Source organism: Trachurus trachurus (assembly GCF_905171665.1).
Source record: "Trachurus trachurus genome assembly, chromosome: 1".
NCBI lineage: Eukaryota > Metazoa > Chordata > Actinopteri > Carangiformes > Carangidae > Trachurus > Trachurus trachurus.
In genome coordinates this window covers 35,663,592-35,686,940 of record NC_139891.1, presented here as the reverse complement: position 1 = coordinate 35,686,940, position 23,349 = coordinate 35,663,592, and the positions used below count along the sequence as shown (strand labels likewise).

Here is a 23,349-nt window from a genome sequence, read left to right as displayed (position 1 = left end):
CAGCGCCGCGGATGAGCCGCGGAGCTACAGCTGTGAACGTCTGAGCTCTGGGCTTATGGCCTGGGGCCTCATTTATCAAAACTGTAAGTAAGCAGTGTAAAACTGCTGCTACTAAATGTTTTGCTTAGGCCTACGGCGAAAAGACACCCAAAATATTTACACCTTTTTCAGATCTATCAAACTGTGCGTGCACAACTCTCCGCAATTTCTCTTTGATAACTGAATCCAAGAATGCTGCGCAGTTGCGCACGTAAACACATCTCCGCCCCCGGAATGCCTAGACACAACACGTGCATATTAATTAGCCATGTGCGCTCTGTGGAGCGGCTACAAAGTGACAACAAAGACAACGAGCGGAGGGTCGGGGAAAGAAAGCGAGATACATGGCATCAGGCAATAAATCAGTCAGAAAAATGATCTTGCATTTTAATAAGCTACAATAAAAACAAAAACCTCCCAAATCTCAACAAAAGGGAGCAGAAAGAAGAATAATCTTATGTAATCTGCCCCTTTATCCCAGAAAATCTTTTTTTTTTCTTTTACCTAGATGTTAAAACAATGTAGCCTAAAGCAGGACGATAGTTACCATTACTTTGAACACCTTTCCACTACACATACAGCTCTATACTGGACTCGGTTTAGGTCATTTTCCATTACAGCTGAGTCCTTCACAGTTCCTCCTCAGGGCCGCGTTGTCTCACTCATTATTCTCTCGTCAGCTCCAAACACACGTGCACCTCGTTAACTCAGGTGACAGAATAATAACAGTCTCAGTAGCTGCAGATCAGGGGTGCTGCTGCCGGTGTGTTTTTAAACTTGGAGGGTTTGTTTTTTCTTCTCTAATAGGCCTATGTATTTGTGTATGAGAAACAGTGTCTCAGATGAAAAAAAAAAAAATCAGAAGGACACGTCTGACTAGTAATTGATTGCTAACGTAATCAATCAATGTTGGAAAAGCGGAATGTTTGAAAAATAGTAAAGTGCCGCTACTCCGACAATGAAAAAAAAAATGTCGGAATAGTGGGACGCTTAAAAAATAATGTTAATGCGCTATTCCGACAATTAGAAGTCAATGTCGAAATAGCGGCATGTCGGAATAGCAGCATGTAACCATCAACGTCCGTGGTCTGTAGGTTGACCTACTGACCTATGACCTGGATGATGTCATCTCTGACCGCTGCCCGGCTCATTCTGATAATAATCATTCCGCATCAGCATTCAGGTCCATTTTTATTTCAACTAGCCAGAGCTTTAGTGAGTCCTGGGGCCTCATTTATCATTGTGGATACACCTTTTTTTACACCCTTTTTCCCCCGTTTTGTGCGTATGCACTTTTCTCCGCCAAATTTGGGATCTATCAAGCCAAAACCTGACAGGGAAAAGTGCGGACATTTACACCCATTTTGACCCTGGCGTACGCCTTTTTTGAGGAACAGGAGGAATTGGCGACACCGTTGCTGAGTCAGAGAACTGCAGTGTGAGAGGGAGAGAGGAGCGGAGTACATTTAGAAGAGCTCAGTAGGATTTTATGAAGTAATTGTGGTAGTGGTTGACCGTTGATGCTGGCAATCCAACCCGCTCTATAATAACACTAGGCTATATGTTAATTGATAAACAGAGCGGATTGAGGATTTTGCTTTTTTGCTTTTACACACTCTAGTGTGACGTCCGACAAGGATCAAACCATCCAAGTTTAAAAACACATCGGCAGCAGCGCACACTGATCTGCAGTTACTGAGACTGTTATGATTCTGTCACCTGAGTTAACGAGGTGCACGTGTGTTTGGAGCTGACGAGAGAATAAAGAGTGAGACAACGTAACGTTAATGGAAAATGACCTAAACCTAGTCCAGTAGAGTTGTAACTGTGTAGTGGAAAGGCGTTCAAAGTAATGGTAACTATCGTGGAAATCCTGCTTATTGTTTTAACATCTAGGTTTATGTAGCGCCCTCTAGACGTCAGGTCTATTTACTGAGGTGCGCTCCCCAAGTTCCTTTAGTTAAGAAATCGCTTTCTTTTTTAGGTTAACTAATGCAGGTAAGTAACTACACTGTTTTTAGCTCGCTAGCTAGTTCTGGCCTGCTAGCGCGAGTCTCCATTTTTGCGTTCTTTTAGATCTCTTAAGCAACTGTGCTAGCTTTTTTTTTTTTTTTCAGTAGCTAAATGGTTCACACACAAAAAGAAACGTATAGTCACTAATCACCTATTTTTAGCATTAACTAACCAAAAATCCCGGACGAGCCCCCATTTTATGTAGCGCCCTCTAGACGTCAGGTCTATTTACTGAGGTGCGCTCCCCAAGTTCCTTTAGTTAAGAAATCGCTTTCTTTTTTAGGTTAACTAATGCAGGTAGGTAACTACACTGTAATACCTTATTTATGAACTGTTCTATTTATTCTCTGACTGTAACTACTGTTATTAACCTCAAAGTGTGTTATTACTACTGTTTGTAGCTTGTATTTATCACTCCTGTAAATAAATGAACTAAAACTGAAATGTGTTTTTCTTACCCCTAGGTACCCTTTAAGTTTCTGGAATGTCCCCACAACACACTCTACAGGCTTATCCTACAGTAACCCCACACACAGTAGTAAAGATGCACAATAAACAAATAAAAGGCAAATGATCAGTATTAATTATTTACTGTTGTAAATATTAATCATCAATGAATAATGAAAAATAAAAAATACAAAAATAGTCACATTCAATTGTTTGCTTCAAATGTAATTTCAGTCAATATTGTCCCAAAATAAATGTTTCTGTGACTTTCAAATAGTCTTTTCAGTGTTTCAAAAATCAACAAATATCAAACAGTCACTTAATAAAACACTTCTGACCTAAAGCCGGCACTCTTTTTTAATGAATGAAAATAAAATGGGTATACCTTTAATCAGAAATCGTTGCAGGCCTGAGACGTGGCTTGTGTACGTGGGAGCCTTAAAACATCATGGCTGCTTCGCGCTTGGCGCAGAAATAAAACACACACTCACTGCACTTGAATCCTCCTGGTCCTCCCGGTTCACCAGCGGTCTGCTTGAACGTGGGCCTCCGACGTCGATTCAGCTCCAGCTCCAGGTGTCCTGCTCCAAGTGTTGTCTGTGCTAGACACACACCCCCGCACGGCATCTCCTGCTGCTCCGTTACCACGGCGGCAAAACGTCTTCACCGATGGGATGCTGGGTTAGCTTCTCTGTGGCTACGTGCTTCAGGCTAGTTAGCATGAGCTAGGCTAACATTAGCTGTGCTGCTCGACGACCTTTCCCTCCGGCGTCCGTCTCATTTCAACTCTCGACACAGGTTAAACTCACTGCACACTCACTCCGAGATGCTCTGTCCGATATCTCTGAGGTGTTTCTTCATTAACCATAGTCCTTTTCACAGTCTTTTCTGGCCGTCGCTCCGCTCCGCCATGCAGCCTCTCCTCACCTATGCACGTTGCCTCCTCACGTTCTTTTCTCGTTTCTCCTTCTCTTCCGGTCTCCACCTCTTCCGAATCCGGTCGACCTGTAACCTCGATACTGATTGGATTTCTCCCCACGGTAAGTAAACTCAACAAAAAATATATTTTCACTTCGAAATATTATTTTTTACATTCTTTATCACAAAAATATATCTTTATTACACGAAATAAGAAAATAACACAGAAATAGAAAATAAATAAAATGAGTGCTTTTTCCTTCAAATTATTTATCTCTTTCTATTTTTTCCCAGGGTTACATGTAAAAAAAAAAAGAAGTTTTTCTGGGATAAAGGGGCAGATTACATAAGATTATTCTTCTTTCTGCTCCTGTTTTACAATTTATGTTTTTTGTTAATCTTATTATTTATAAGTATATATCCATCCATCCATCCATTGTCCGCCGCATTATCGGATTATAGAGTCCGGGTCGCGGGGGCAGCAGTCGGAGCAGGGATCCCCAGACTTCCCTCTCCCCGGACACTTCCTCCAGCTCTTCCGGGGGGACCCCAAGGCGTTCCCAGGCCAGCCGAGCGACGTAGTCGCTCCAGCGTGTCCTGGGTCTTCCTCGGGGCCTCCTCCCGGTGGGACATGCCCGGAACACCTCACGAGGGAGGCGTCCAGGGGGCATCCTATACAGGTGCCCGAGCCACCTCAGCTGGCTCCTCTCGATGTGGAGGAGCAGCGGCTCTACTCCGAGATTATAAGTATATAATGGTATGTATTTTGTGTAACGTTCATGACTACAGTCGATGACTTTGCTTTGAGGTTTTTTCTATAACTCATTGATACATCAGATTCTCAGACAATACTTTGGTGACTCTTGAACTGGATTTTGATTTAAATGAATCTGTAGATGTGTGATTGTAAGAAAACTCTGTGTTTGTCTGTGCTGCAGCTTCATTAGACAAAAAGATGTAAGTAGAATAAAAGTTTCTCCTTCAGCAGGATAAAGCACAACATGAGGTCGAGTTCACGTTGTTGTGTTTTCATTGCAACAGTTACAGCTCAGCTACAAACTCCAACCTCTGAACCATGAAGAACCAGGAGCTGTTACTTTGCTCCTCATAGACCACAGACTGGAAACAAAGATGGCCGTCACCTCTGTGACTCCGCCCACAGAGTTTCTGAGGCTCACGAGTGAGCTGCTCCACTGTCGCCATCTTGGCAGTGACTGACTCTGCCCCTTAACTTCCAGGTAATCCAAATATGGTCAAAGAGGAGGAAATAATCACACTACTTTCTCAGACAACTCAGCAATTATAACAATAATTATAGCTGCTACGCAGCGATGGGTCGGGTCCGGGCTACTTTTGGGCAAATTTAGGCAATTCTGAGCAACAAACAGGAGAATAGGAAGACAAGACAGTTGACCTTATAATGTTCAATTTGCACCAGTTGAGGATTGAACCCACAACCTCGGGAACCAAAGACCGGTGTCTATTGCACTGAGCTAATTGACAAGTGGCATTCAACAGTGGCTTCACAAATTGAGTAAGCCATTCACTGTCGTACAGGCAGATTTGAAACCACAGTAAAAAGAAAAATCAGTTTTTGAGGTAAAATAATGATATGTATTTGTCAAACATCTACTATGAATCTAAGATGTTAGGAGTCTTCGCACATGGTCCAGTCCAAGCTATTTGGATTTTTAAATTTAGAGGCTTGCTGTGATGCCACCATTAGGACAATTGTCTTGTGTTTCGTGTTGAGGACAACTGACATTTTGATCTGTCATCATCATCATCATCATCATCATCATCATCACCCTTGCTGGGTCTCGAACCCACAACTTCTGACACCAAGAACCAGCTCCTAACTCGCTGAGCTAATTGGCTGGTAGTGAGACCTGCTGTGTAGCTTCATTAAACCACTCAGGGAGTCAATGCCCGGGCAGCTGTTGTCAAGGCAGATTTCAAAAAGTCAGAAATTCTATTATCTAAACAAAAACCTGTTAATACATAAATTGCATTTAGACAGCAAAACAGCTTGAGGACATCTGACATTTTGATCTGTCATCATCATCATCATCATCACTCTTGCTGGGTCTCGAACTCACAATCTCTGACACCAAGAACCAGGTCCTAACTCGCTGAGCTAATTGGCTGGTAGTGAGACCTGCTGTGTAGCTTCATTTATCCACTCAGGTGAGCCAGTGCCCGGGCAGCTGTTGTGATGAAATGGTCAAAATTTCAGAAATTCAGTCATCTAAACAAAAATCTGATAATACATAAATTGCATCTTGACAGCATGGAAATGTTGGTGATTTGTTTTTAATGATAAGTGTTTTGCTTCATAAGAGAAAATATGATGTTTAACAATTCCATACTCACATTGACTGCAGTTGTTCCCATGAGAGCAGAATTCAAAATGTTCTCAAAAATTCAGTTTTTGAGATACAATTCTGATATTTGCCAAACTTCATCAACCATGACTCCAGAATATTGTCATTTTTTTCAGGAAGATTGAAAATGTATTTATCAAGAATTTGATGGTATATGTTTACAGTACTGTTTACAGTCAAACGTTTTCATGCACTGTAGGCTCAATTTTTGCTTAATCAAAAATCCGAGAAACAAGTTTTGTGGAGGACGGTCTGGAGATGCTCTGTAGCAAGTTTGGTGTCAATTGAGCAAAAATTGTGGGAGGAGATACATTTTAAAAGTTTTACAGTTATTGAAAAAAACAGAGTGATGGACTTCATAATTTGTAATAAGTTTAAGTGGACAAAAGTTTCAGCAGTATTGAGGCTACATTGTGGTGAAGTTTCAACACTGTAGCATCTACCATTGGTTTGGTAGGAATTTTAGTTTTTAAATTTAAACGCTTATTGTGCCCCCCCTAGGAGGGGGGGGCACATGTCCTTGGAGTTGAGTGAATCTGGCATGGGGTCGGATGTTTCTGTGAAGTTTGGTGAGTTTTCACCCATGGGAAATATGACTTCCTTGGAAGAAGAAGAAGAAGAAGAAGAAGAAGAAGAAGAAGAAGAAGAAGAAGAAGAAGAAGAAGAAGAAGAAGAAGAATTCCTAGGAATACAATAGTGTCCCGGCAGCTTAGCTGCCCGGACCCTAAATACACTGATAATTCATCAAACAGGCGAGCTAAAGAGTTAGCATATTTTCCAACACAAATCATCAAATAATTACGGTAACCTTGTGCCTCCTCGGGGGTTGCTATAATACATTTAGCCTTCAACGTTTTATCATTAAGTTGCCGTTTCTGCTTTGTTGCTCTGTTTTCCTTTTTTTTTACCTTAAACTTTTACTGTTTTACTGTTTTACTGTTAGCTCATTCATTGCGCGGTCAAGTGGCTTTGTCTTTCCGGCAACACGAAACAGAAAGGAAGTAGGAAGTAGTGGTCTTCAAAATAAAAGTTCACTATTTAAAACAAAACTATTAGCTCCAATATACACATTAAAGTAGATGAAATTACATTTTCTTATTACAAAATAAACCCAATTCATGAAATTTATATATATTGAAATCATGTCAAAATGCATCTAAATATTAGTTTTTCACAATTTACATGTAAACTATACAAGCTGCCCTCTGGTGGACAAAACAAGAGACAGCAAGCACAAAACCAAAATGGGTTTGCTACATTGAGTCTTTATGTGTTAAGGCCTTTACACTCACCACACCCTCTACAGCAGATCTGAACGTTTGGAGAGGAAGATGGACGAGTCACTTGACTCCTTCCAATTGTCAGGTTAACTTCTTCCTTTGCTGTTTCACAATAAAAGCACAGACACATCTAGCTGCAGTGGGAGGAGCAGAAAACTGGAAACACTGGAAACAGGAACGCTGAGCGTCAGCGTCCAGAAGTGAAAGTAAAGTGTGAGAGGAGGACGACTGAGCTGCAGCAGAGACGAGACATAAAGCCAAAGTGAGTCCATCAGGAGTTTGTCAGCAACACAGCAGAGTCTCTACCAAACACTGGTGAGTACAGCTCATATTCACTGTGTGAGCAGCAGCTTTAACACTGAGCTTCATCTCTACTCACTCTCTTCATGTCACACTGACTCTAGTGAACTGGCTCACAACAGACCTGAGGCTGTTTGTCCACAGAGACACTATAGTCCACTTTAAACTGTCTCTGTGTCTCTGCTCAGGACCTTTACAACTCCTCACTCAGTCTCTGAGCTTCACTCTCTACTTCACCTCATTTCCTGCTTTCATGCTGTCAAGGTATCACTTCCTACTGCTGCCTTACTTCACACTTCCTGCAGCTCTTTCACAATAAAAGCCTCACACTTTTATTGTGAAGCAGCCAGAGGAAACACAGTGTCCTTGTCACTCAGCTCAGCTCTGTCAGAGGTTTTCTCTTTCAGTGACGTCATGACAACTTTAGACATATAATTCAAAGTGACTGTAACTAATATCATGTTAGAATAGTTGTCATATTTATTTGTTTATTCATTTATTTAATGATCTATTTATTTTGTTTTCTGATTCATTTCATCTATTATTTCACTGGAAGCCTTCTGCTCTTTCTTAAAAGACTGACAACGAGAATCCATTGAACAGTGCCTGTACTCTAAACTGTTACTGTAACCATAACTCATGCACTTTATTTGTCTAATTCCACTTTTATATTTCTTGGTTTGGTTTGTTATTGTTATATCTGACTATATTCACTATGACGTGTGCTGCTGCCTTTCTTGGTCAGGTCACCCTTATTAAAGAGGTCTTGAGTTCAATGGGTCTTTTATCTGGTTGAATAAATAAAAAAGTAAATAAAATATTTGTTTAAAGGGACAACGAGGAGTTTTGGAAAGCGTAGCGTAGCGAAGTGTTTTCATACTACATTTACCATGAGCCTCCGTGGGAACGGTGAAATTCTTGGACTGGCGCAAGACGGACGTCTTGCCAAGAATATTTTCATTCATCAAGAATCAAAGTCAGAGGCTCGAAGACGATCAGATACCGTCATAGTTCCGACCATAAACGGCGATTTAGCTGCTTTACTCTTATGACTCGCCGGGCAGCGTCCGCAAAACCGAAAGTAAGGAAACACTGGTCAACTCGCCCAGCGTTTCCACCACCACTAATAATAACAAAATAACGATAGAGACAAAACGATAAATTTGTCAAAAATCGGCCCATTAACAAGTGTGGGTAACGTAGATTCATCCACATTAATATGAGACTTTTTTATTGTCGCAGAATTTTTCGTTCTGCCGACGAAGAAACTCCTCGTTGTCCCTTTAAAGGATAACTACTGTTTTTTTTTTTTTACAATCTGGATCTTATTTCTAGCATAAAATATGACAATTTCCTCACCCAGATAACTTTGGTGTCATTACAAGTTGTTCCAACGAAATTAGCTCCAGGCGAGAGCCGGTATATCTGTATAATGTGAGTCTACAGGGCAGCAGAATGCAGCCTCTAAATAACACATTATCTGGCGCAAAACTCGTTCATTACACCAATATTTAGTTATGATAGGCTAATGCTATTCCCCTCTGAGTCCGGGGTTAGCTGTTATCAACATCCGGGGTCTGTAGGTTGACCTACTGACCTCTGACCTGGATGATGTCATCTCTGAGCGCTGCCTGGCTCATTCTGATAATAATCATTCCACTTCGGCATTCGGGTCCATTTTTATCTCAACTAGCTTTAGTGAGTCCAGGTTGAGGAGAGGAAGCCTGTGGAAGCTGAACTTCATCCAGCTGCTCATTTTGTTCTCACAAGTCGGAAACACACAGAAACTAACAGTAGCATTAGCGGTAGCAACAAGCGGCGCTGCACGGCGCTCAGAGATGACATCATCCAGGTCAGCGGTCAGTAGGTCAACCTACAGACCCCGGATGTTGATAACAGCTAACCCCGGACTCAGAGGGGAATAGCACTAGCCTATCATAACTAAATATTAGACTTATAGTTCTCGAGACTGGTCTTGGTCTCGAGACCAAGAAGAACAGAGTCAAAAGGTGTCTCGTATCTCAAGTTTTGGTCTAGAAGCTAGAGTCGAGCTTTGTACTGACTGAACAGTGGCTCTAACAATAAGTCTATATTTTAAGCTTTGTTGTAGTTCAGTTCAGTGTCAGTGCAAATCCGGCGATTTTGAGGCTGCATTCCGCTGTCCTGTAGACTCCATTATATGGATATACGTGACTTGTAATGACACCAAAGTTATCTGGGTGAGTAAATGATAGTATTTTATGCTAGAAATAAGGTCCAGACTGTAAAAAACAGTAGTTATACGTTAAGTTGTTTAAATCAGAGCTTCTCAAACTTCCTCCAACACGCCCCCTACAGGTGGAAAAGCTTCATAGCCCTTCAGCCAATATTTCTATCAGTCATTAACAATGAGACCAGAAGAACTGATGAAGAAGGATCCATGCTGAACTTTAGGTAAATAAACAGGTCAACAGGACGGCCCCGCCCCCCAGGTAGAGAACCACAGTCTTAAAGACACAGAACATTATTTTAAATGAATGTTGTTTTCTCTCCCTCAGTGTGTAGACATGTCTGCTGCCAGAAACCTGAGGTCTGAAGATCAGTTCCTGTGCTCCATCTGTCTGGATGTCTTCACTGATCCAGTCACTACACCATGTGGACACAACTTCTGTCAGAGCTGCATCACTCAGCACTGGGACATTAGTGACAGGCGTCAGTGTCCAATGTGTAACAAAATTTTTGAAACAAGACCTCAGTTGAAGATCAACACGTTCATCTCTGAGGTTGTTGCTCAGTTCAGACGTGAAGCTCAACAGAAAACCAGCAGCAGGAGCTCAGAGCAACAAGTTTCTAAACCAGGAGAAGTTCCCTGTGACGTCTGCACTGGAACCAAACTGAAGGCCCTGAAGTCCTGCCTGGTGTGTCTGGCCTCCTACTGTGAGACTCACCTGGAGCCTCATCTGACACTGTCAGGTCTGAGGAGACATCAGCTGATGGAGCCTGTGGAGAACCTGGAGGACAGGATGTGTAGGAAGCACGATAAACCTCTGGAGCTGTTCTGTCAGACCGACCAGACATGTGTCTGCATGCTCTGCCCTGTTTTAGACCACAAGACTAAGGAGTTTGTTCCTCTGAAAGAAGGATATGAACGAAAGAAGGCAGAGCTGCAGAAGACAGAGGCTGAATCTCAGCAGATGATCCAGAATAGACGACTGAAGATTGAGGAGATGAAACAGTCAGTGAAGATCAGTAAAGCTGCTGCAGACAGAGAGAAAGCAGAAGGTGTTGAGGTCTTCACTGCTCTGAAGGAGTCTGTTGACAGAGGCCTGAAGCAGCTCATCAAGGAGATCGAAGAGAAACAGAAAAGCTCAGAGAAACAGGCTGAAGACTTCATCACAGAGCTGGAACAGGAAATCTCTGAGCTGGAGAAGAGAAGCACTGAGGTGGAGCAGCTCTCACTCTCTGAAGACCACCTCCACCTCCTCCAAAGCTTCCCATCCCTGAAAGCTGCTCCACCCACCAAGGACTGGACACAGGTCAGAGTCCGTCCACCATCATATGAGGGGACTGTGGAAAGAGCTGTGTCTCAGCTGCAGGGGACGATCCGTGGACAGAAGAAGAAGATGAAGGAGGCTGAGATGAAGAGGGTCCAGCAGTTTGCAGTAGATGTGACTCTGGACCCTGATACAGCACATCCTCATCTCGTCCTGTCAGATGATGGAAAACAAGTTCACTGCGGTGATGAAGAGAAGAAACTCCCAGACAACCCAGAGAGGTTTACACGTTATACGGACATCTTAGGAAAACAGAGTTTCTCTTCAGGCAGATTTTACTTTGAGGTTCAGGTTAAAGGAAAAACTGAGTGGGATGTGGGAATGGCCAGAGAGTCGATTGACAGGAAGGGAAGCATCCCACTGAGTCCTCAGAACGGTCTCTGGACGATATGGTTGAGAAATGGAAATGAGTACAAAGCTCTTGATGACCCCCGAGTTGTTCTCAATCTGAGGTCTGGTCCTGAGAAGGTGGGGGTGTTTGTGGATTATGAGGAGGGTCTGGTCTCCTTTTATGACGTAGATGCTGCAGCTCTCATCTACTCCTTCACTGGCTGCTGCTTCAATGACAAACTACACCCATTCCTCTGTCCTGAACTTAATGATGGAGGTAAAAACTCTGCCCCTCTGATCATCTGTCCTGTCAATCAAACTGAGTAGACAAATTAAATGACTTGCTTTTGACTTGTAGTTTGATGAATTGATTGATCTTTATTGATTCAACACGTGTGGATCCTCAGTATGATATTCACTGTTGACTCTCTACAGAACCTGGTGACTGTGGTGGTTGGTTCACTCTTTATCACAAGTGTCTTTATCATCTGTATCATGTTCATTAGATTCATTCACTTCATCGCTGCTGTTACCATGTTCAGATCCATGAAATGTTTCAGCTCTTTGGATCCAAATGTCTTCACCATACGTTCATACACAGATCATAATTCACCTCTAAACTGTTCATAAGACTTTCAGATATTAATAGTGTCATGAACATTCAGAATTCATACACTGTTTTCATATTATCACAGTTAAATTTTTATATGTTTATCCAATGATTTATACGTTTATAATGGTGTGTATTTTGGGTAATGTTCAGGTGTTTCAGTGGATGACATCATCGGAGCGAGAGGAGCATTGAGTGTTTTTCTGTAACTTGCTCATTCATTAGATTCTCATATAGACAATACTTTGGTTAATTACTGGACAGGTTTTGCTCTTGTACGAAAACTTTTGGACTGGTTTCTGATTGAAATGAATCTGTAGACGTGATTGTAAGAAGAAAACTCTGTGTTTGTCTGTACTTCAGCTTCATTAAACTAAAAGTTGTAAGTAGAATAAAAGCCTGTGAATATTCTCATTTGTCCAGGTCATAGTTATCTCAAAGAAATTTTAAATCGAAAGCAACTGGACTTGGTTATTTGTCTAGGAAGACGTTTGACCTCTCATCCAAGAGGCTTCATCAGTTCATGTTTGCATCTGACCAGTCTCAGCCTGGTCAGATGCGAACAACTGAACAACCTAACTCCTAAGGGTGGGCTCAAGCCTCTGTTTAATCCTTTCTGGCCATTGGACTGCAGGTGAAACCCAGATGAGAAAATGGCCGTGTCCCCAATGAGTTGGCAGGAAGCTCACAGACGTGGGAGGAGAACTGGGGTCACCTATTGGAGACAATGCCAAACAGCCAGAACACATGATTAAAAACAACTTTGACGATCTCTAAAGCTAAAGGGAATTTGGGTGGCTGAATCAATGGATAGACTTTGGAGAGCCAAAAATCTCCAAAATGACAGTGTTAACTTCTGAGACTGGAAAGTCAGTGATTAAGTCCATGGACAGATGCAACCAGGGCTGACTGGGAGTTGGAAAGGGTACAAATAATCCTTGTAGATGTTGGCAAAAGTCCTTTTTCTTGACACAAGTTGCACAGGCAGCAACAAAGTCCTTCTCCATATCAGGCCTGCAGAATTGTCGCCTAAGAAAATCCAGAGTCCTGTTGCATCTGGATGAGATGAGAGGTGCAAGGAGTTTCCCCACTGGAAAACTTCAGATCTCACCCTCCTAGGAACAGAGAGTGGTCCAGCAGGTTCAGAGCCAGGACCCGGGTCACGCTGCTGCGTTTGTCTGATGACAGTCTCCATTCCCCAGCAGATGGCACGACAATCACAGAAGGTAGCATGACTAACTTCACATTATCTTCCCACTACTTAGACTGTAACCAGGTTGATGAGACAGAGTGAAATCAAAGCAGCTGAAGAATAAAGATCCCTAAGCTTGTCGAGGAATAAGGAAAGGGAAGGCCACTGTGCTTAGTTGTTTGGTACAGAGTGTGGCCACTGTCACAACTGGACTGATCTTTTCCCAGGAGTTGAGAGCAAGACAGGTTTCAGGTTAGTTAAAGGAGGAATTAAAAGTCACAGGCCTTCTCTGGAGGCTGGACTGGTCTTGGTGACACTTACAGATGATTATCCAGACATAGGGACTGAGAGATGCTGGATTTAAAATTACTGGGGCAATCAGTAGTGGCTTAACAGTCTATCAAGGGGTCAGATGGGCCATTCAGGGAAGCAGCAATGAGGGTGGTCTCATTCCAGTCAGTTTCCGCAGCCACGGTATGGAACGAGATAGCATGGTTTCTCCCCTGGTGGAGCAGAAGAAGTTTCTCAGGTGCCTCTTGACTTGTGGCAAGGCAAGGCAATTTTATTTGTATAGCCCATTTTTACAAACAGTTTGTCTCAAAGGGCTTTACATGGCATCATAAGAACATCCTCTGCCCTTAGACCCTCACATCGACTGAGGAAAAACTCCATGGAAAACCCTAGTAACAGGGAAAAATCGGAGAAACCTCAGGGTGTGGCAGCCTGGTCAAAGATTTGTAGCATATCTTTAGTAAAGAGCTTGATCTCAGAACATCCTGGACATTGTCTTTGTCAGATTGCAGTGGCCCAGGTCAGCCCTGTGTCTATCAAGAGAGTAATTATGTCAGTTATCTATGATCTATCAGAGGTGAAAGCCAGTGTGCATAATACCTGTCAATAATTGGGGGGGTCCCCATCTCCCGATTGTTGCGCAATACACCCCGGACCCCCCCGAATTGTGCACATGACAGGTGAAAGCTATAGGCTGCAGCTCCAAGGTCAGTTGGCACTGGTTCAGAAATTCTCAACACTCATCATACCTGAGGAACTGGTAGATGTGGGTCAGAATCAGGGTGTTTAGGTGGTCATTGTCCGGTTGAGTGCAAGGACACAGACACTGTTGGCTGATAAACAGTGACTGACACTGGACTCCTCCCACCTGTCAGGTGCACCTCCACCTTTGCTCCCTGTTGTCTGCTGTTAAGCAGTAAAAGCACAGACACACCTAGCTGCAGCGTCCAGAGGTGAAAGTAAAGTGTAAGAAGTAGACGAGGACTGAGCAGCAGCAGAGACGGGACAGAAAGTCAAAGTTTGTCAGCAACACAGCAGAGTCTCTACCAAATACTGGTGAGTACAGCTCATCATATTCACTGTGTGAGCAGCAGCTTTAACAGTGAACTGGCTCACAACAGACCTGAGGCTGTTTGTCCACAGAGGCACTAAAGTCCACTTTAAATTGTCTCTGTGTCTCTGCTCAGGACTTTTACAACTCCTCAATCAGTGTCTTCTTCTTTTGATTTCCAGTAGGCTGTATGCTATCCAGTGTAAAGCTGCCTTCATGCCTTGGCAAGACGCCAATTTAATTTCCTCATACAACCCAGTAGAGAGGAGGTATTTTAACACTGCTTTTCCAATAGAATCTGATTTTCGCCTGTCCCAAAAATAATAGGTAAAGAAAATACAGACAAATGCTGTCTAAGACAAAAGTACAAATGACAAGAAAAAACACATGGACCACAGTCTCTTATTCCCCACAGTCACACAGACCATTGGCATATTTACCAATAACTTTTAAACAACTTTCCAGACAGCAGTGTCCCAATCTCAGCCTTGTTAAAATCACCTGTAGGCCTTCCCTTCTGCTCTTTTGACCACTCTTTTTGCCACAGGATCTCCAGCCTTTCTTTACAGATACTGAAACATTCTCCTTTACGCATTTGAACATTCAGATCTTTATTTTCTTTAGCCAAATAATCTTTTGCCATTCTGTTAGCAACTTAAAGAAGAAGTAAGCGATCCGGTTGTTTTGGCTAACTTCTTGTCAGCCGATGGAGTTAGCAGCCCCCGCCCTCGTCATGGATCTATTGGTCCTCGTCCCTACGTCACCACATTCACGCGCATCCCTTGGCTGCACACACTGCCCTTCATGCCGTTCTCTCTCTTCATTGGATAAAGGTTGTAGGATACAAGGAAGTATACAAGAAGTTTTCTCCTCAGCTTACAGCAGAGCAGAGTGACTGACAGACCCGTGTTTCGGACCAAACACTCTATGTAAGTGATTGCCGTCGGAAGATATAACTATTTAAGATTTATATTAACACAAATATTCCGCTCACTTCTGCTTTAATTACCCTCAACTCCTAAGTGACCCGGTACCCACACAAAATACACATTACATCCTGAGTTCTCAACTTTTGAAAGGCAACACAGGATCGCCATTGTCAAATCTGGCAAAGCACTGAGGTTTATTATTTTCTATCCATTCCACTTCCCTTTGAATTGCCAAAAGCTCAGCAGAGAGAATAGACACGTTATCTGACAAGCGAATGCTGAATGAAAGTTTATCATCTGCTACCCCAATCCCAGTTTCCCAGACACAGGATCCTTTGAACCATCAGAAAATATTTTCCCGAACGTAAACTGATTCAGAAACATCCTCACATCTTTACAGTGACTGTTTTTCCTTCTTCAAGGAGACAGCAGAACCTCTGGTTCAGGTAGAAACCAAGGTGAAACAGGGGACCAAACCACTCTTTCACACTCCAACCCAATATCCCCTGCCAACTGCTGTATATGGTGCAAAAAAAATCGGACTTCTAAAAGGTACCTCAAAGCAGAACTACATCTTATTGTGCTTAGTTTAGCCCAATAATGAAGCCCTAATTTATGTCTCCTGATTTCCAATGGCATTTCCCTCATTTCAACAAGTAATACAAGAATAGGTGTTGTTTTGAAGGCAGCATTACAGATTCTCAAGGCCTTAGCCTGAACTCGGTCCAACTTCTAACTCAGTCTCTGAGCTTCACTCTCTACTTCACCTCATTTCCTACTTTCATGCTGTCAGGTTATCACCTCCTACTGCTGCCTTAATTTACACTTCCTGTAACTCTTTTATAATACAAGTGATTGTAACTAACTAATATCACATTAGAACAATTCTATCTTAACAGACACTGTGTTGTTAAACCATAACTCCTGCACTTTATTTGTGTAATTGCTTGCACTTTTATATTTCAATGTTTAAAGGTGGTAAATGACATAACCTCCGCCCTAGATACCAAACAACACTGCGCCACCATATTCATTGACCTCGCCAAAGCCTTTGACACCGTTGACCACTGCATCCTCATCGGTATGCTGAGCAGTATTGGGGTCACCCTTGGTGACCTCCCAGTCACCAAAGGTGTCCCTCAAGGCTCTATACTTGGTCCATCACTGTTTTCCATCTACATCAATAACATTCCCGTAGCTGCTGGCAAACTCATTCATTCACCTTTACGCATGACACAATCCTCTATACCTCTGATCCATCCCCCTCCTTTGTCCAATCCATGCTCCAGGATAGTTTTCTCCAGGTACAACACGCCTTCTCACAATTGAAACTGTCACCTCAACACATCCAAGACAAAAGCCATGTGGTTTCACCGGACGGGCGCTCGCTCTCCATCTCCATTAAACATCTCCATCTGTGAGGGGGCTATCCTGGAGCACCTCTCAACCTACCTGGGCTCCTGGTTAGACACTACGTTATGCTTTCACACCACATCTCTCAGTTACAGTCTATGGTTCGGGCCAAACTCAATTTCCTTTACAGACATTTTTTTTACATGACCATTCTCCCTACACTCGACTTTGGTGATGCCATCTATCGAGCTGCATGTAAGGGCACTCTCGCTAAACTGGACACACTCTGCTCCGCTTTGCCACAAATGCCTCTTTCAACACCCACCACTGTAGTCTTTACTCTCTGGTAAGTTGGCCATCACTTCACACTCGCCGCCATATCCACTGGCTCACTCTCACCCCCCTACCTGTCTCGCCTGCTGCAACGACTTCCTGTGACATATAACACCAGGTTGCTCTCTCCACATTCTCCTAACAAGCCCCAAAACCAGATCCACATTCGGTCTTGCATCATTCCAGTCAGCTGCTGTCTCTGACTGGAACGCACTGCAAAAACACCTCAAACTGGACAAATTCATTTCCATCCTGGCCTTCAAATAAGCCATCTCACACCTTCTCACAGATACCTGCAACTGCTTTCCTACTGTCTAACCATTCCCTCAGTCTCCTGCCTCATCTGCCTGTACTCCATGTTGCGCACCCATACCTGCCGGCATTGGCTCAGGCCCATTTTGTGATGTGATGTTAAATAATCCTTGTTATGAACACTGTTTTATGTTTTCACAATCTTATCTTTCTGTAAGTCTATCTTGCTGTCCTGCCTTATTTAATGATCCACCTGGTTAAATAAAGGTTAAATAAAAAAAGCCAGGTCACCCTTGTGAAAGAGGTCTTGAGTTCAATGGGTCTTTTATCTGGATACATTAAGGTTCATTTAAAAAGATTTTTTTTAAACTGTTTAAAACAAAGCTTCTCAAACTCCTTTCACAACACCCCCTACAGGTGAAAAAGCTTCACAGCCCTCCAGCCAATATTTTGGAAAAGTCATTAACAATGAAACAAGGATGATGAACTTCAGAGAAATAAACAGGTCAACAGGACGGCCCTGCCCCCCAGGTAGAGGTTTTAAAGACACAGAACATTATTTTAAATAAACGTTTGTTTTCTCTCCCTCAGTGTGTAGACATGTCTGCTGCCAGCAACCTGAGGTCTGAAGATCAGTTCCTGTGCTCCATCTGTCTGGATGTCTTCACTGATCCAGTCAGTACACCATGTGGACACAACTACTGTCAGAACTGCATCACTCACCACTGGGACGTTAGTGACAGGTGTCAGTGTCCATTGTGTAATAAAGTTTTCAAAATAAGACCTGAGTTGCATGTGAACACATTCATCTCTGAGGTTGTTGCTCAGTTCAGATGTGAAGCTCAACAGAAAACCAGCAGCAGCAGCTCAGAGCAACAAGTTTCCAAACCAGGAGAAGTTCCCTGTGACGTCTGCACTGGAACCAAACTGAAGGCCCTGAAGTCCTGCCTGGTGTGTCTGACCTCCTACTGTGAGACTCACCTGGAGCCTCATCTGACACTGTCACGTCTGAGGAGGCATCAGCTGATGGAGCCTGTGGAGAACCTGGAAGACAGGATGTGTAGGAAGCACGATAAACCTCTGGAGCTGTTCTGTCAGACCGACCAGACATGTGTCTGCACGCTCTGCTCTGTTTTAGACCACAAGACTCATGAGTTTGTTCCTCTGAGAGAAGGATATGAAGGAAAGAAGGCAGAGCTGCAGAAGACAGAGGCTGAAACTCAGCAGATGATCCAGAAGAGACAACTGAAGATTGAGGAGATGAAACAGTCAGTGAAGATCAGTAAAGCTGCTGCAGACAGAGAGAAAGCAGAAGGTGTTGAGGTCTTCACTGCTCTGAAGGAGTCTGTTGACAGAGGCCTGAAGCAGCTCATCAAGGAGATCGAAGAGAAACAGAAAAGCTCAGAGAAACAGGCTGAAGACTTCATCACAGAGCTGGAACAGGAAATCTCTAAGCTGAAGAAGAGAAGCACTGAGGTGAAGCAGCTCTCACTCTCTGAAGACCACCTCCACCTCCTCCAAAGCTTCCCATCCCTGAAAGCTGCTCCACCCACCAAGGACTGGACACAGGTCAAAGTCCGTCCACCATATGAGGGGACTGTGGTGAGAGCTGTGTCTCAGCTGGAGGAGACGCTCCGTGGACAGATGGAGAAGATGATGGAGGCTGAGTTGAAGAGGGTCCAGCAGTTTGCAGTGGATGTGACTCTGGATCCTGATACAGCAAATCCTCATCTCATCCTGTCTGATGATGGAAAACAAGTTCATTGTGGTGATGAGGGGAAGAAACTCCCAGACAACCCAGAGAGATTTACACGTTATCCTAACATTTTAGGAAAACAGAGTTTCTTTTCAGGCAGATTTTACTTTGAGGTTCAGGTTAAAGGAAAAACTAAGTGGAATGTGGGAGTGGTCAGAAAGTCAATTGACAGGAAGGCACAAATCACACTGAGTCCTCAGAATGGTCTCTGGACGATATTGTTGAGAAATGGAAATGAGTACAAAGCTGGTGCTGGCCCCCCAGTCCATCTCACTCTGTGGTCTGGTCTTGAGAAGGTGGGGGTGTTTGTGGATTATGAGGAGGGTCTGGTCTCCTTTTATGACGTAGATGCTGCAGCTCTCATCTACTCCTTCACTGGCTGCTGCTTCACTGACAAACTACACCCATTCTTCAGTCCCTGTGTTAATGATGGAGGTAAAAACTCTGCCCCTCTGATCATCTGTCCTGTCAAACTGGGTAAACCAATCAAATGACTTGGTTTTGATGTGTAGTTTGGTGAACTGAGTGATCTTTACCGATCAATATTGCTGTTCACTTGTTGGTTCACTCTTCATCACAAGACTGTTTATCATCTGTTATCATGTTTATTAGATGAATTCACTTCATCAACGTTGTCATGATGTTCAGATCTTTGAGATGTTTCAGCTCTTTGTATCGAAATTACTTCACCATACATTTGTGGTGTAAAAATGTGGAATAGACGAGGATATAAAAATGTGCAATAACTTAAAACAATTTAAAAGTAAGTACAAACAAACACTCTTGGTCAGTTATAAAGAACTGGACAGCTAATTTTACACTTCTTTTTATTTATATTTATAACCATGGCCTTATTTCATATTAAAGTAATATGTTTTTAATCTCAAATTGTATGGAATTACAGATGTACGACATGAATCACAATGTAAGGGGGGGCTGAACTTGATAAGCTTTGCTTCCTTCAGCCCCTTCTCAAACTTGCACAGTATCATTATTGTTTTTTATATGTTTTTTTTTTACATGTACTGTTTGTCTTTGCTGTGCCTGTTTGAGACAAATAAAAATCAAATCAAATACAAATATAGAGATCAAACTGGAAGGTTTGGTGTCTGTAAGTGCTGCTGAAGTGGAGATTTCTAGCTCAGAGTCTGAAAAACTCTTTCTGAGAAAATGGCCTTTAAAGACTTGGACTGTAAAATTACATAGATTGTTATTGTCAATCGTACTTTTATGATTTGTTGCTGATACAAAGGAAATGACAGAATTGTTGAGGAGAGAGAGAGCTTTACAATGACACCTGACATGACATGGGTCAGACTAACTCCTGGTGAATTTAGGAGAAATGTACTGATGAAAGACAAATAATAATATTTTCTACGATTTACCTCTGACAGAAGACATGTTAAAGAAACTAAATAGCCCAAAATCTCAAAATTGATCACTGCATGAAAATACAGTGTTTTTGCCTGTGGTGTCTCACCTCAGAAACTCTCCCAGCAAGCCAAATGACGTCCAATTAACGTCGAGCTGACGTCATTCGGTGACGTTCCGGACTAGGCCAAATCGGCGATGTTTTAGACGTCATTTCCAGGACGTCTTCACCAGGACGTCACCTCGACGGCTTTTTAATGACCCTGACCGACCACTTACCGGTCAAATTTATGTCGTCGAGAGGACGTCCTGGTGACCACGTCCTGGAAGTGACGTCCAAATGTCCCCCTAATCAGCTGTGATCTGGCCTATTACTAAACGTTGCTGAAAAGCAATAACGTTCGCGTCATATTAAAACATCCAGAGCGAGAGAAAAGTGCCAAATCAAATTTTTTTTTTACACTATCATTGTCCAAGTTAAGGCAATATGCAATAGGCTACATGATGACCAATCATATTTTACAAAATGTAGCATTTAATTAATTTCAGTAGCTACAATATTTTTGAAAAATACAGTATAAACAATATTGAAGACACAAAACATTCAAACTGAACTATTTATTGTTAAACAAATGAACAGAAACAACCTTGAACACAACAACACTAATGAAACAAACAACATTTTACAAATTCAATTAAAAATACTCACTTGTGTAAAAATATGAAACTAAACATTTATTTTAAAAACCTTCACTTCAACATTATAAAACTTTATTTCACTTTCGCCAGTGTTATGGGGAGAGGAGAGGGTTGCAAATGACGCCATTTAAGGGGTATCAAAAGCCACATTGTTTGCCGGGTTCCTTTTGTCGTACCCCCCTCCATCAGACCTTCCTGGGGCATGTTTTTTTAACAGCTGATGACAACAGCTGACTTGTCCCAGTGTTTGATGGCATCTGTAATACAAAATCAATAACAATGTCAGAGTTTGAAAACTTTAATTCTAGTAAAGTAAAAACATTAATAACAAACAATATTGTAATTACCCAAGACAACAGCATGTAGAGCCATAGGCCGGAAGGCCATCTTAATCCCCCTCCCCCTCATGTTCATAGCCATCAGGTTGTTTGTGAGCAATCTGAAATAGAAGAAAGACAAAACAATATAAAACTCAGAACAAGAGGCAATAACTGGGAAAATGATGGTAAAGCTGAGTTTTCATATATCATTGTTTTTATTCAGTTTGCATAAAGAACATCAGAATTTCATGTACTGAAGAGAGAAGAAGCGATTTAAAGACCAGATGTAAACAGCACTTAAAAAGTGCAACGTCAAGCCCGGAGAACTGGTGAGCATGGCCGTCCACCAAAACACCTGACGGCAGCTGTGGCCCAGTTACAATCCACCCCCTAAAGACTCGAGGGTTGAACCCTCACTGACCTATGTGACGTCAGCTCTAAGTGACAGAGTGTGAGAGTCTGTGAGGGTCCAGATGCTGTAAACATGAATGGAACAGCACTTACACACTCTCACGACACATTACCATGACAACAACATGTTGTGGACTGATAATTTACCTTACTTTCAACCCGCACAACATGTGTGAGGGGGGCAGACTCAAAACAAAATGTTCCTGGATCAGATCAAATCATCATCAATAATCACAAACTGCACGTTAATACTGACAGTAAACTTCTTCTACGTTTCTTTTTCGCTCCTGTACATTAACAATAAAGAGAGTGGCAGAGCTCTCTGACTGCATTTGTTTATTTACTTTTTTTTTTTTTTTTTTTTAACACTCACGTTCAGAAGGCTGCCCCTGTATTTGACTTCACAACGCTATGAACTGTGGGTAATTCCCATACCGTAAGTCAGCATCGGTGCTGACTTACGTTAAGGGGGCAGAAAGGGCTCATTCACTGACTCACTGACTTGATGATCTGACAACGGAACAGCCCTCACACACTCAGGGACTTCCCGTGAACGCGCCTCTAAGTCAGTGAGTCCATGAGGGGTTGGATTGGAATTGGGCCTGTGCCTCAATGGGACCCAAACACTTGAGGTGGAGAGGACGGTCCGGATGCAGCAAAAAAGACAAAGACCACCCAACAGACTAACTACTGCCAGCAATACCACCACCATATATGTCCCACCTGCAACAGGACGCTTTGGCCGTGAAGGATGTCCTCAATATCCAGAAGTTTCCTTATGACTTTGCGTTGAAATTCTGAAAAGTAATTGCAAAGAAAATGCATCTTATTACAACTAAAATGTGTGTCTTAAACATATTTCCTTAAATAATAGCTGGTTTTCATATTAAGGCCAGGTCAAAACAAAGAAACAAAAAAAATTCCGCCACCTGGAACAAACTGACAAGAATATGATCAGAAAATCTCTCAACTTTTCTGGACTATCTATGAAGACTGACAGGAGTGAAGCTAACTTCATCCTCTGCTTCAGAGAGAGACAGCCTTGCACCGCAGGACTCTGCTCGGACTGCTGTGCACGCTGTGAAAATGTTCCGATTGACCTGAATGGGAGCAAAGTGCTACAGTGTGCACAACGGAGACAGAGACCTAGTTCCGACCACGCAGCGAGGAGAACAGCACGTGAGAAGGATTAAGATGAGCTACTGAACGATGAGATTAGTCACTGATGTGTAAAAAGAAACTGAGGTATTTAGAAAAAAAGGCCAGATATACTGAGCAGTTGTGTAAATAAAGGCCCCGGCTACTATTTGAGGAAGTATGGCAATTCAATATTTTAGTTGAGCACTTGAGTACAATATAAGGATGTAACAGACAACAGATGGGAGGGGATCTCGTTATTGATGCAATCAAATCACCTCAAAAACATTACATTTTTATACAATTCAACTCATTGTATATGCATGGCTGTACTTACTTTCTTGGGACACTGGGAAGGCCGGTGCTTTTCGTTGGCCTCTGGCTGCCCCTCTTCCCTGGT

At 42.6% G+C, this 23,349-nt stretch overlaps 2 protein-coding genes across 2 annotated transcripts; both read left to right on the top strand.

Annotated features, from left to right (window-relative positions):
- Window positions 1-9,927: 9,927 nt before the first annotated feature.
- On the top strand, window positions 9,928-11,571 carry LOC310985150 (E3 ubiquitin-protein ligase TRIM21-like; the record flags this gene model as incomplete). The annotated part of the gene is made up of 1 exon (XM_083970643.1): window positions 9,928-11,571. The coding sequence occupies one exon, from the start codon at window positions 9,928-9,930 to the stop codon at window positions 11,569-11,571; it is 1,644 nt and encodes a 547-aa protein (XP_083826769.1).
- A 6,284-nt stretch (window positions 11,572-17,855) lies between these two features.
- Window positions 17,856-19,505, top strand: LOC310990775 (E3 ubiquitin-protein ligase TRIM21-like; the record flags this gene model as incomplete). Its single annotated transcript, XM_083978271.1, has 1 exon — window positions 17,856-19,505. One exon carries the CDS (start codon window positions 17,856-17,858, stop codon window positions 19,503-19,505), a length of 1,650 nt encoding a protein of 549 aa, XP_083834397.1.
- Window positions 19,506-23,349: the final 3,844 nt, after the last annotated feature.